The sequence below is a fragment of the Episyrphus balteatus genome, chromosome 1 (assembly GCF_945859705.1).
Source record: "Episyrphus balteatus chromosome 1, idEpiBalt1.1, whole genome shotgun sequence".
NCBI classification, from domain to species: domain Eukaryota; kingdom Metazoa; phylum Arthropoda; class Insecta; order Diptera; family Syrphidae; genus Episyrphus; species Episyrphus balteatus.
This window is the reverse complement of record NC_079134.1, coordinates 176,050,884-176,064,052: the sequence shown is the minus strand read 5'-3', so window position 1 is coordinate 176,064,052 and position 13,169 is coordinate 176,050,884. Positions and strand designations below refer to the sequence as shown.

Below are 13,169 nucleotides of genomic sequence, written 5' to 3'. Positions count from 1 at the left end.
TTGTTGCCCATAGCAACAACAACAATAACTTGAAAATCCAAAAAAGTTTACTTATAATTATATTTTATCAAATTAAATATGGCAGAAGAATTACAAAAGGCTGGCCTCTATATTGACGATATTTATCGTCTTCGTGTTCAAGATCCTAAAATTGCATCCGAAGCAAATGAACTTCGAGAAGAATGTCTTGAATTTGCAACAAGTAAATAAATTCAAATATTTATCTTTTGGGACAAAGTAGAACTTAATTTTGTTTACCTTATTAGAACTTCAAGATTTCAAACGATACGCTGAAGAATTTCAAAAGATATTCAATGATTTTTCCAAGGATGTTGAAAAAGAGAGAATTCGTGCCATTAGTACTCAAAATCTTCTAAAAACCATAGCGAAGCAAAGACAAGCAGAACAACAAATATTTCAGGTATAATTTTATTACAAGTCATGTGAGGTGATTTTTTGAGAGAAGATTCAATTTAATTTCAGAGCCAAATCCATGAAAAGTCAATAGAATTGGAACGCCTCAAAACTGAATACCATCACTTGCAAATGATTGAATCAGAGCAGCAAGAAATAATCAACAATTTTGTCCAGAATCAATAAATGAAACAATCAAACTGAAAAAGACTAACATTTTATTAAAAGACTTTCATATTCCTTCCAAAAAACATATTCTTTTACAATTATATTCCCTTAAAACCTAACACATAATTTCCTTAACAGCAGCTACATTCTTCCTATAGCAAACGAAACTGCAAAGTGGCAGATTTGTCTTGGAGCAGTTGTATATCTTCAGATTGGAGCAACCTGGGATTCCACAGAGAATCGGTTTTGGCGGATCCTTAACCACTTGTGGCTTCAAAGGAAACTCAAAATCTGGTGGCAACGATACTGTCGCACCTTCATAAGTGTTATGGTAAGTTATAACTGGCTCCTGAGTCTTAACAGCTTTGTTCTTTCCTTGCGAACGTTGTTTGGTCTCCTGTTTCTTCAGCAATCTTTCCATTGTCTTCTTTTTGTCCTTCTCCCGCTTCTCATCGGCGAGTTGTTTGCGTTTTTGTGATTTGAGAAGTGCCTTTTCTATAGCTTCGGCAGTCATCACCTTCTCCTTGTAACCAGTTGGCAATGACATTAGAATCTCTCCGCCGGGACTTGGTTCTTTGTCAGTGCTTCGTTCATACATTGCACGCTGCCTGGCCGTCATTAGTTTGGGATCTTTGATTTTCTTCAACTCATCATCGACTTCTTCGAGTTTGCCAGACTCAATTGCATCTAGCCAGCGTTCCTCATCGCTGGACGTTCCACTGTCTTTGCCTTTTTTGCGTTTCTTTCCAGCGGGAACTGATTTAAGTGAAGGCGGTGTCACTGACAGCTTTGATGTATTTGGAGTTGAATGTCGGTGTTTTTCTGTGTGATCACGATTTACAATGCGGATGGAAGTAGTTGGAATATCGGAGGTTACATCGATGCATTCTTCGTCACTCGGGAGTGATTGACGGTGACGATGCTTCTTACGTTTTTTGTGTCGTTTGGGTGAATTTTCTGTTGAAGACAGAAGGCTATCGATGTTACGTTGCAAACATTGATCATTTATTTTATTTGACGACATAGTTTAGATTTTATATTATTAAATTAAAGGGAAAAGAAAACTTTATTTTTATGTAAATAGAAATGATTGAAATGACTTTTTTGTTTATTTGAGAAAACCAATTCGCCGGCTGTCAGTCATTTCGCCTTAACAAAATTCTTTCTGTCAGATTTTGACAATTACAAGGCGTTCCAGGAAAGGGAAAAATAAAAAAGGTAAAAATATGTAATAAATTGCTTTCAGATGTTTAATAACAAATTTTAGAAAAATATGTTCAGAGCGCTGGATTTCTCTTTTGAGAAAAAATTAATGGCGGATTTACATTGTAATGAACTTTCAAATCTTCATTTAAATAAAAAGACACAGTATTTAAGTACCATAGATGTTGGATAGAGAAAGGAAATCAAAATAAAGATTATAGGAATATTAGGTACATGTTCATCTGCATTTTTTACCCACAGTACACATAAAAAGGTAATATCTTCCGAACAATGTCAGGGTCGCCAGATTGTCAAAAAATGACAATTTGGCGACCAATGTCAGCTACCGTAATTCTTAATTCTTTGAAATTAATGACGAAAAACGCACAAAAACCGAAGAAACACGCACACCACTAATTTTTTACAATTACTGACCATTTTTCGCGAAGAAACACTAAGAAAATTTGTTATTTTTAAATTTATAATTTTTTCAAATGACATTTTATAAATCAAAATAAAAACAAATTTCCTGTTTACTGCGATTGAAATATATAAAATTAAAGGCCGACTTGACAGATTGGTGCCCATTTTTGACAAACAAATTTCGGAATATACTACCTTATTATGTGTACTGTGTTTTTTACTGACTTCCAAAAAGGAGGAGGAATTCAATTCGTCTCATCGTCTGTATTTTTTTTTGTTTGTTACCTCATAACTTTGGACTGATCGAACCAATTTAGATGATAAAGTCAACAGCGGTTCAATAAAAGTGATATAAGGTCGCCTATTTGATTATTTGGAATTTCCCAGGTACTTATATAATTAATCAAGACCAGAATTTTCTCTGGATCATTATAGTAGCGAAATTGTTTGTTGGGCAGTATGTCACAAAGTATCATGGTATAAAAAGACAAGGTATGATCATTAGAGCCATGGTATAAAAAGAGAAGGTATGATCATTAGAAAAAACTCAGTATTGAGAACTGTCAAAACTTATGGCTACTTAAGGTTTTGACAGCCCAGCCCATTGAAATTGTTGTTGTAAACAAATTTGTCTTGGAAATTGTTGTTGCCAAATGCCAAACGTCAAAACCTTATTACCCCATTTTGTAAGATGGCTGGATTTCTCTTTTGAGAAAAAATTAATGGCGGATTTACATTGTAATGAACTTTCAAATCTTCATTTAAAAGGACACAGTATTTAAGTAGGTACCATAGATTTTGGATAGAGAAAGAAAATCAAAATAAAGATTATAGGAATATTAGGTACATCTTCATCTGCATTTTTTACCCACAGTACACATAAAAAGGTAATATCTTCCGAACTGACATTGGTCGCCAGATTGTCAAAACATGACAATTTGGCGACCAATGTCAGCTACCGTAATTCTTAATTCTTTTAAATTAATGACGAAAAACGCTCAAAAACCGAAGAACCACGCACACCACTAATTTTTTACAATTACTGACCATTTTTCGCGAAGAAACACTAAGAAAATTTGTTATTTTTAAATTTATAATTTTTTCAAATGACATTTTATAAATCAAAATAAAAACAAATTTCCTGTTTACTGCGATTGAAATATATAAAATTAAAGGCCGACTTGACAGATTGGTGCCCATTTTTGACAAACAAATTTTGACAACGTACGGAATATATTACCTTATTATGTGTACTGTGTTTTTTACCGACTTCCAAAAAGGAGGAATTCAATTCGTCTCATCGTCTGTATTTTTTTTTTTTTTTTTGTTTGTTACCTCATAACTTTGGACTGAGCGAACCAATTTAGATGATAAAGTCAACAGCTGACATGTTAACAAAAAATTACCATAAAACTACAAAAAATAAAAAAATTCAAGAAAAAACATCACTTGAAAAACGAAAAGCAAAACGAAATTTTGTATGGAAAATTTCTTTTCGATTCAGCAGCGTACAAGGCTTTAGGGTAGGTGAAAACGAAGTATTAGACTGTTCTTCTTTGCGGTTCAATAAAAGTGATATAAGGTCGCCTATTTGATTTTTTGGAATTTCCCAGGTACTTATAATTAATCACGACCAGAATTTTCTCTGGATCATTATGGTAGCGAAATTGTTTGTTGGGCAGTATGTCCCAAAGTATAAGCACAACATGTCAAAAATGTGAGAAAAAAATCATTTATGCTAAGGATAGGTTTGTTTCCTCACAGAAAAGAACAGAAAAGATCCAAAAAGTACAGGTTTGTCAGTTTGTGTGTTTCATGAACGAAAACCTTGCCCTAAATTGTCCTACAAACAAGTCAAGTTTTTCTGCTCCTACTTTTGAGGTGTTGCAAATGAGTGAAAAGTGTCAAGCTAAAACTGATTTGTTTTACTTTGACAAAAATATGATAAAATTAATTTAAAAGATTTCTTTAGAATCTAATAAATATGAAGAATATTGAAAATGTGAATAAATTTGCTAATTAATTATAGTTTATTTGAATGCAAAGTCATAACAATCAAATTAACTGATTCGCAACAGTCAACTTAATAAATATGGGCTGTACTTTCCTGATCTTTTTTGTTCTGACAATTTTAACATATTTGTGCTGTAAGCATCATGGCGCCTACGATGTTTTTGTTGACAGAAAAATCTTTAAATTTTTTTTGTTTTTAGACTTTATGGAGATAATTTTGATAATGCATAACATAAAAAAAGTTATATCTTATTCGCTTTAAGTGTTGTAAAAATACAGTTAAATGTTGTTCATAATTCAAAATCTTGTTTGGCACATACGATTATTTTGCGGGAAGGGGTCGATATAGAAAAGGACAACTGTAAGAAATTCGTTATTTAAAGTTCCTGTTCATAAGTTTTTTTCAGAAGATTTTTCTAAATCTTTTATAAACAGATATCTTCATTAGACTTCAAAGTGCACATTATAATAAATATATTCAAATATATTTTTTTTAACACAGCCGGTGCTAGAAATGAAACAATAAATTATATCGTATCGTAAGAAAATTTATTTTCTTTTAAATATTATTTTTTTTTAACTTAAACATTAAATACAATTTTCTTACACTATAACAGATGTGGTGTATAATTGTTGCCATTTTATTTTGGAACTTAACTAATAAATTAATAAATAGTAATCTAATGGCATTTTACAAAATTGTTTTCATAATACAAAAAAAAAGTGAAAATATAATTTTATTTAAATTTACTTATGTAATGAAATTTAAAATAAAATCTTCAAAAATATATCTCATCAAAAATTATGCAAAAATATAAAATAATATTAAAAGAAATACAAAATTAAAATGCAAATGAGAATATTAGTTTTACAAGTTATACAACACAATTTGGCATAATTTACACAAGGATTATAATTTCTTACACAATTCTAATACACATTTATTGGTGGCAAATGATTCCCACAACGAGGGAAATTTGGTGGCACAGGTGGTAGATCTTTGCGTGTGCCAATGTGAATGACAAGATTCATTCCAATCAAAATATGAAACTGAAAATGGCAATGGAATAACCAATAACCTGGATTATCAGCACGAAATCGAAGGACTGCATATCCATTGTTTGGAACAGCTACTGTATCTCTAAGAGCTGGCTTATCAAAATCTCTTTTCAACATGCCTCGTCGATCCAGATCAAGAGCATGCTTCAGATTTATTTTCTTCACACTCGTATCTGGGGAACGACCCATTCCCACGACATAGTATGATGTCCCATGAAGATGGAAGGGATGACTTAGATTGGTTTGCTGAACTTCATCGACTAGGACAACCTCAACAATGGCACCTAATGGAATATCGATCATATGGGTACACATGCAATTTTGAGCACAATTCGGAGGTCGATTGTCTCCATTACAAAAGTACTCTGGGGGAATATCTTCAAATTGTGAAAGCATCGGTGATGGCGGTGACATGTAAGATATCTCATCGATCAAAGAAATTAGATGATCAGCTCCAGGTGCGACTTAAAAAATCGATAAAAAAAAAGTTAATCAAATATTTTAAGTAAAGTCTTAAATGATTAATTTTACCAAGGTATTTGTTGTATGTATTGGGTACAAAGAGTTCACGAGGTGTGTATTCATAAAATCGAAAAGGAAGAAAGATCTTTACATCCGGTCGATCAACCAATGCACCTCTATCAACTTCATTTGAATTTTCCAATTGTGTTACACAAACAGCATCAACACGCTTCTTATCGCAAACTGCATCCAAAGGATTCATAACCTAAGATTTAAAAATAATTTTTTTTATTTTTGATCCTAAAAATAGGCAATGAACATTGATATTTTTTTCTTAAACACTGCAGAAACCTATGTAAAATTATTAAAAAAACTTACCTAACCAAACTTAACTTCAGCTCCTATAAAGCCTCACAGTAGCTTCTGTAAGGCTTTTCAAAAGTAACTTTAACCTTCTGTAAGGCTTTATAGAAACTGAAATATTTGTTGGGTTTGTCGATTAAATATATAAACACTTACTCAATTTTTTAACCATCACAAGGGTGCTTCACATAAATTATGTACACTTCTCGTGGATAGGGGTTGTGTTTTGCTGTACAGGAAAAAATCTTTGCAAACATTTATTGTTAGGAATAAAAATTGTTAATAAATTAAAAACAAATTGAACAAAACCCAGCTAACGACGAAATATTTTATACAATATAATATTTTTATTTAACATAAAGAAATAAAATAAAGCATTTTTTGTTTTAAATATGTATCTCTGAACACTTAAAGATTTTTTTTTCTTTTAATATTATTTACTTGTCGTTTGAACTTAAACCTACCACTCGGCACATTTGGGAGTGTCTGTTCGTTTTCGTTACGTTGCATCCTTGTTTATTTTTTTTTTACAAAAAATTTCAATGTAAACAAAATTAATTACAATAAAAGAACAAAAAAGAAACATTTTTTTTTACAAAATAATTATTCTACATAAATATGTGTGTATTTGTAAATAATATAGGCATATATATTACAATTAAAAAATAATTAGAACTCAGTAATATCCTTGTTCTGTTCTTGTAAAATGTATAAATTCAAGATAGAACTATACATACGCAGGTATATTGATATAGTGCTTATTTAGAACCATTATATACGTGTGTGTGTAGAAAACTAAAATAATTACTTGTTTTTTTTTTTTACTGTTTATAAAGCTAAAGTAAAAATAAAAAATTCTGTACAAAAGCTTAATTTTACTGAACATTGGACGTAGATGATTTTTTTTTAGAAGAAAATTTTAAAATTAAATAAAAAAAACGTATAAAAATAATTAAATTTATGTAATAAAGATTTTTAAATTTAGAAATAAAATTTAACCAAAATTAAGTTACGTCCAACGTCGAAAGATTCGTCTAAGGCAAGATTCTGTTTTTTTTTCTATTTTTTTTTTAATTTTACAAAATTTACAATAAAGAAAAATTGAATAGGAAAATAAATCAGTTTGAATTAAAATGAAAAACCATGAGCAAAATAAAAAATAAAAATTATATGAGGTGAAAATATAATGTGAATAGTCAGGAAAGTGTAGCTTAAAGTTTTTTTTTGAATTTAAAATGTTTTTTTTTTTTTTTTTAGTCTATTTAAATGCACATCAAAAATATTAATTTTTTTTTTAAAGTCTACTCCATATGACTGCTGCGCATGGCTTCGTAAAACAATTAAGTTACGAACAAAAACAAAAAAAAAAAAAATCAAAAATTATACTATGTCATTAGACTTAAAAAAATTCACCGTTTTGTGTGTTGGTGTTTTTTTTTGTATGACAGTCTAAGGCGATTTTGTTGTGTATGTGTGTGATCTTGGGGTAAGAGAGGTGATAGATGGTGGTAGTCTGTGTTTTCTTTAATTTTTACAAATATAATTTAAAATTTAATTAATAGGTATTGGCGGCAAATGGTCACCGCATCTCGGAAAACCTGGAGGAACTGGTGGCAAATCGGCATTTGTACCAACTTGAAGGATTAGGTTCATTCCAATAACAATGTGGAACAGGAAATGACAATGGAATAACCAAAATCCTAGAAAAAAATAAACATAACATAAATATATTTCCTGTTATCATCTCCACAGATATCCAATACAAGGTTAAGAGATTAGAAAGAATAATAAAATAACTTACCGGGGTTATCAGCTCTAAACCTTAAAACTACATAACCATTGTTGGGAACAGCAATTGTATCCTTTACTGGTGGTAAATTATACTGTCGATGCAAGAGACCACGTCTGTCCAAATCTAAGGCATGTTTCAAATTGATCTTTTTCACGTTGCTATCAGGCGAACGACCAATACCAATTACATTGAATCCGTATCCGTGCAAATGGAAGGGATGACTTAAGTTGGGTTGTTGAACTAAAAAAAATAATTAAGAAGTTTTTGTTTGAAAAATAAATAAAAATGCATTTTTTTAAGTCTGTCATAAGAATCCTGTATAATCGTTTTATCTTAAGATTTTTAAAAGAAGATTTGGATCGATGTTAATATTTTTATTTAGGGCTATTATTTATTCATTGTCATATTGGATCACAAGGATTTCAACGCCTGTGAATAGACATTCTTAAAAAAATAACATCGATTACAAATTTGAAAACTGTCCCCACAGGCATTGAAATCCTTGCAATCCATTTTTGCGATTAAATGTTTGTTCCTAGCCTTAAAGAAAAATTTTCAACCGATTTAAACTACAAGCGTTCCTATTAAATACTCGAATGAACCAAAAACGCACGAAGAAAGTATTGACAGTTTCACCATTTTCGAGTATTTTAAAGCACTGGAAATAATAATGCGGGAGTATAACTTAAGACATGTAAGGAACTTATATATTAGCCTTTTCAAAGACCAACTGATATAAACCAATATGTATAAAATAGGTGTTAAGGTCCAAAATTTGAGTTTTTTTTTGCAAAACTTGGAATTTCTATTTCACCTTATTTCGAAGCTGAATACTTACCCATTTAATTTCTCAAGAAACGTTCGTATACTGTTTTTTTTGATTCAATAAGTCATTGAAATAATAAAAAATGGTACTCTTCTCTTGCCAGTTAAGTCAAATCAAAACCCTTCATTTTTGTTCTCACCACGAATGCCATTTTTAAAAATACAAAAAGTAAAAAAAAAAACTATTTTCTTCTGCCTTAGCAGCTTAGTTTAATTGTTGACCTCTATGGCGCTGCTAGTTTAGTCTCCAATTCACAATTTACACTAGCTGTGTTCCTTTGGGCTCCAGTAACGACTGTTAAGTATTTGCGATTGCATTCAACTCCTATTCTTCTATAGAAAAAATGGCTTTGAATGCAGCGACTCAGAAGTACTTTAAAGTACTGCAGTAGATACTGGATCCCAAAGGAACTCAGCGACTATGAAAAACCATAGAATTACTAAAAGCTTTTCTCAACCTACGTCACGTGAGGAAAATTTAGTCTTAATTGGCTTTGAATGCATTCAGAAGTACTTTAAAGTACTTTGCAGTAGATACTGGATCCCAAAGGAACTCCGCGACTATGAAAAACCATAGAATTACTAAAAGCTTTTCTCAACCTGCGTCACGTGAGGAAAATTTAGTCTTAATTGACGATTAAGAAATACAAACTTAGTTTGAATAAAAAAGTACGTATACACCATGTATACCCACGTAATTTTATTTGTTCTCATACTTAAAGATTGTTTCAACTTAACTGCTGTGAACTTTTACGTACATTCTAGTGATCCTTTTAGTATCAATATTACTCAATAATTTCCCAATTTCCTATTCTTTGCGCAAAGCGACTATTATTGGAAAACTTTTTAAACTAAATTATGAGCTATCAACGAAAACAAATTATTCAGAGACATTCATCAAACAAACATTATTCATATACAAGTGCACAAAAGTGTCTTCATTGCAATTCCTGTCTTGCACAATTCTACTGCAAATAATAAACTTCCTCCACTGTATATAAATACTTCCTCCAAAGAAAATTTTTAAAGTTAATCAAAACTGCATTTACAATAATTTCCTATAATGTCTATTAATTATTAATATCACAGCAAGAGGAACTCCATGCGCGCAATAAATACCATTAATTCCGAATGAATATGTGTGGGCCCGGCCAGAGCGGCGTATATAGATAAATTTATGCTTTATAGCCGTCGAAGTAGACCGCCCTCACATCGTTTAGCAATTTATTTTTATTGGCTGAAAATTTAAAGCTCCACTTACCTTCATCAACCACAACAACTTCAACGACAGCATTCAGAGGAATATCAATTTTGTGGGTGCACATGCAATTTGCTTCACAGTCCGCTGGACGATTGTCTCCGTTACAAAATTGCTCGGGGGTAATGTCATCAAATTGTGATGTAAGAGGCGCTGGAGCCGACAAATATGAAATCTCATCGATCAACGAGATGACATGATCTCCAGTTGGGGCAACTAAGAACATAGAAACAATTTATAGAAAAAACAAAATCAATTCACCTTGAGATGTCAAAAAATTACCCAAGAACCTGTTGTAGGTGTTAGGCTGGAATAATTCCTCGGGTGTGTACAAATAGAAACGGAATGGTAAGAAGATTTTGACATCTGGTTTTGGGTCCAAAATTCCCCGGTCAATTTCTTGGGCATTCTTGAGTTGACTTACACAAACAGCATCGTCACGAACTCGATTACATTGAGCGTCCAATGGATTCATTACCTTTGCGGGTTGTTAGTTCGGTTCGGAAGTTTTTTTTTTAGGGGTGTTGGATATTTGTTGGATTTTGTTTTTAAGGGGGCCATTTAACCAGGTTGGTGGGTTTTATATTGTATTTTATGTACACACATACACATTTTTTTATATAATATATTCGAGTAAATATATTTTTTTTGTTTGGTGTTGTGTAAATTTACATTTTGTGTTTTTGTATACAATTGTTGTTTGTTTTGAAAAAAAAAGAGAAAAAAATTATTTGTATTAATTTACAAGTGGAGGAGGTGTAAAATAAAAATATATTATTTACATAAATATTGTAATAAAAATAAGGGGTATTCTATTAAAAATATACATAATATATAAGAATATGGAAGGGTTTTTCTATAGGTAAATAATTTTGAATATTTTTTTACAACTTAAAAAAAAAAAATTATACACAGCTGTAAATATCTTCCATTTCATCATGAATATTAAAAAATAATATTTTACTATAAATGCATTTAATTTATTTTCTATCATAAATTTATTTATGTATGTAAATTTCAAAAGTTACATATTAAAATGACTAAACTGTATTCATGCTCTGGGTAATATGTAAAAACATTTTTACGAAATTTTTTACTTTTATCTAAAGAATCAAAGGAATTGAAAAACTTTTTTGACATTATTAGTTACGTTAAAAACTCTTGATTATTATATATATGAGTTTCTGAGTGTTGAATTTGAAAGCTCTTACTTGTTCTTCACTACAGTACAGATTTTCTGTCGGCCGATAGTTAAGTCGGGCTCTTATTCATTTTGACAGACAAGGTAGTTTGGACTTTGCAATTTAAATTGAACAAGTCATAACTCAATACCATATATTTTAATTAAATTAACCTGCTTATCCCAAATAACATAAACTAGACTAGCTTGAATCTTCTCCTTAAAAATCAATTTCTCTTTGATTTTATTGGTGCCCTGGAACTTTCGCATTAAAAACTTTTTGATCCGTACTAACTTACCTCCTCCCTCTCCAAATAAAAAAAAACTGCACCGAGTGCAATTGTGGAGTGCCGCCTTCAAAAGGAGGACGTACAAAAAAAATACTTGACACAAACTTGGCAGCTCATCTTGATGTTGTTAAACTGAGTGATTGTAATGCAGCATTGGTTTTGACTCCCGTTCTTAATTTCCTCTAACACGAAAAACGTTATATTTTCGTTTCTGACTGTACATTTGTCTTGTGTCAGTAAAAATTTGAGCGATCTGCGTACTAGTCCTTAATGTAAAAAGTTATTGGTCTTGGTAAAGGTTTGTGTGTCATCTTTTAGATTCGAACATTTATAATTCAGAACCCAATTTTACTTACTTCGTCTCTTAATATAGAACTTTCGAAGAAAAGTTGTTGTAAATTGACAGAAAAAAAGTGTAAAAACACATTACGTTAGCTTGGTATGACTTTAAAACATCTTGTCTCTAGTTCCGAATGGTAAGCATTCAGTAGTCAGTCTCTTTTATACCATTTTCTACTAAAAAAGTAGTGCAAGAAATTGACTCGAGTTAAAAAAACCAAAGTGTAAGTCATAGCTATAAAAATCAAGTAGTATATCATAAAAACCTAAACAAAATAAAGTATCGCTGTCAATTAATAATTTCAAATAATTTATAGCCAATTAAATGCCTTAGTTGTTCAAATTTTGAAAGTTAAGCTTTTATTCGTTTGCAGTTATTTTACGTCACATTTTTATGAAAAAAAAAACTCACAAAAAACAATAACTTTTTCTTCATTACGAGACTCGAATCCTAGTAAGTACTTTCTATTATTCGACAATAATAAGGTGACTCAAACCTTATTCTAAACTCTGACTTTTCAAATGTCTATTTTCATTCACTATCACGATTCAAAACTCTTACATGATTTGGTCCAACCAAGATCTTAAGCCTAGTTGAAATAATAACAATTAAAATAATATACCATTATTTGTACAATATTCATAATAATAATCCTATAGGTATATTTAAAGAAAACATTATGTCAACAACTAATTTAATTATGAATCAGCTATCTATACAAAATATTTACAGACTATCACGATTCACGAACTGGTCGCAATACTCTTAAAAATAAAAGCAATAGCAATTGCATAAATTAAATAATAAAAATGCGATAGAAAATTATTACAAATAATAATAATAAAATAACTATGTATATACAGCAAAAAAAATCATTATACCGGGTTACTCCATTTGGAACAACAACGACAACATAAATTCGTTATTTACAGCTTTACTTTTTTTTGTTTATTTGTCTGTCCGTGGACAAAGTAGAGTAACTTACCACATTTTATTAATTTTTTTTTTTCAGAGACAAAATTTCAAAGTCACATTTTAAATGTATAAATATTTGAATTTTGCTCTGATTCGTCCAATGAATGTAGCTCCTGCAGAGAGCTCACCCACGGAAAGTAAAAAAAAAAAACAACAACAAACTAAACATATCAAACAGCAAATAGTACTCACCACACCCTGTGGAATACCAACATCATAAGTTGGTGCCGCTGACGCAGGTTGATATGGACCTCGGGCATACCTAAGAATGGCCAATTGTTGCACCCGACGTATACCGCACTCGCCTAAGCCTCTCAATTGGATCCAATAAGCTCCGACGGGTTGATCAGCCGTGATAACGAAATCGTAACGTTCGCCTGTGTAAATGTGGGATTAAAGTTTTC

At 31.0% G+C, this 13,169-nt stretch overlaps 3 protein-coding genes across 4 annotated transcripts in view; 1 reads left to right on the top strand and 2 right to left on the bottom strand.

Annotated features, from left to right (window-relative positions):
• LOC129906365 (intraflagellar transport protein 20 homolog) lies at nt 1-665 on the top strand. Of its 2 annotated transcripts, none has more exons than XM_055982108.1 (3): nt 1-202; nt 267-421; nt 467-665. In XM_055982108.1, exons 1-3 carry the CDS (start codon nt 79-81, stop codon nt 506-508), a joined length of 321 nt encoding a protein of 106 aa, XP_055838083.1. In that variant the 5' UTR covers nt 1-78; the 3' UTR covers nt 509-665. The 2 variants fall into 2 exon arrangements, with proteins under 2 accessions (XP_055838083.1, XP_055838082.1); XM_055982107.1 differs by having other exon boundaries at nt 6-202; nt 484-665.
• On the bottom strand, nt 616-1,714 carry LOC129906361 (INO80 complex subunit B). Its single transcript, XM_055982102.1, has one exon. It carries the CDS (start codon nt 1,604-1,606, stop codon nt 698-700), a length of 909 nt encoding a protein of 302 aa, XP_055838077.1. The 5' UTR covers nt 1,607-1,714; the 3' UTR covers nt 616-697.
• Nucleotides 1,715-6,050: 4,336 nt separating this feature from the next.
• LOC129906356 (uncharacterized) overlaps nt 6,051-13,169 on the bottom strand; it is a 65,264-nt gene continuing 58,145 nt past the window's right edge. Inside the window, exons 5-9 of the mRNA XM_055982092.1 lie at nt 12,958-13,142; nt 10,263-10,458; nt 9,984-10,196; nt 7,907-8,137; nt 6,051-7,805 (exon numbers count right to left, since the gene is read on the bottom strand). Of these exons, the coding sequence (XP_055838067.1) occupies nt 7,657-7,805; nt 7,907-8,137; nt 9,984-10,196; nt 10,263-10,458; nt 12,958-13,142 (974 nt within the window). The 3' untranslated portion in view covers nt 6,051-7,656. The remainder of the gene's footprint in view (nt 7,806-7,906; nt 8,138-9,983; nt 10,197-10,262; nt 10,459-12,957; nt 13,143-13,169) is intronic.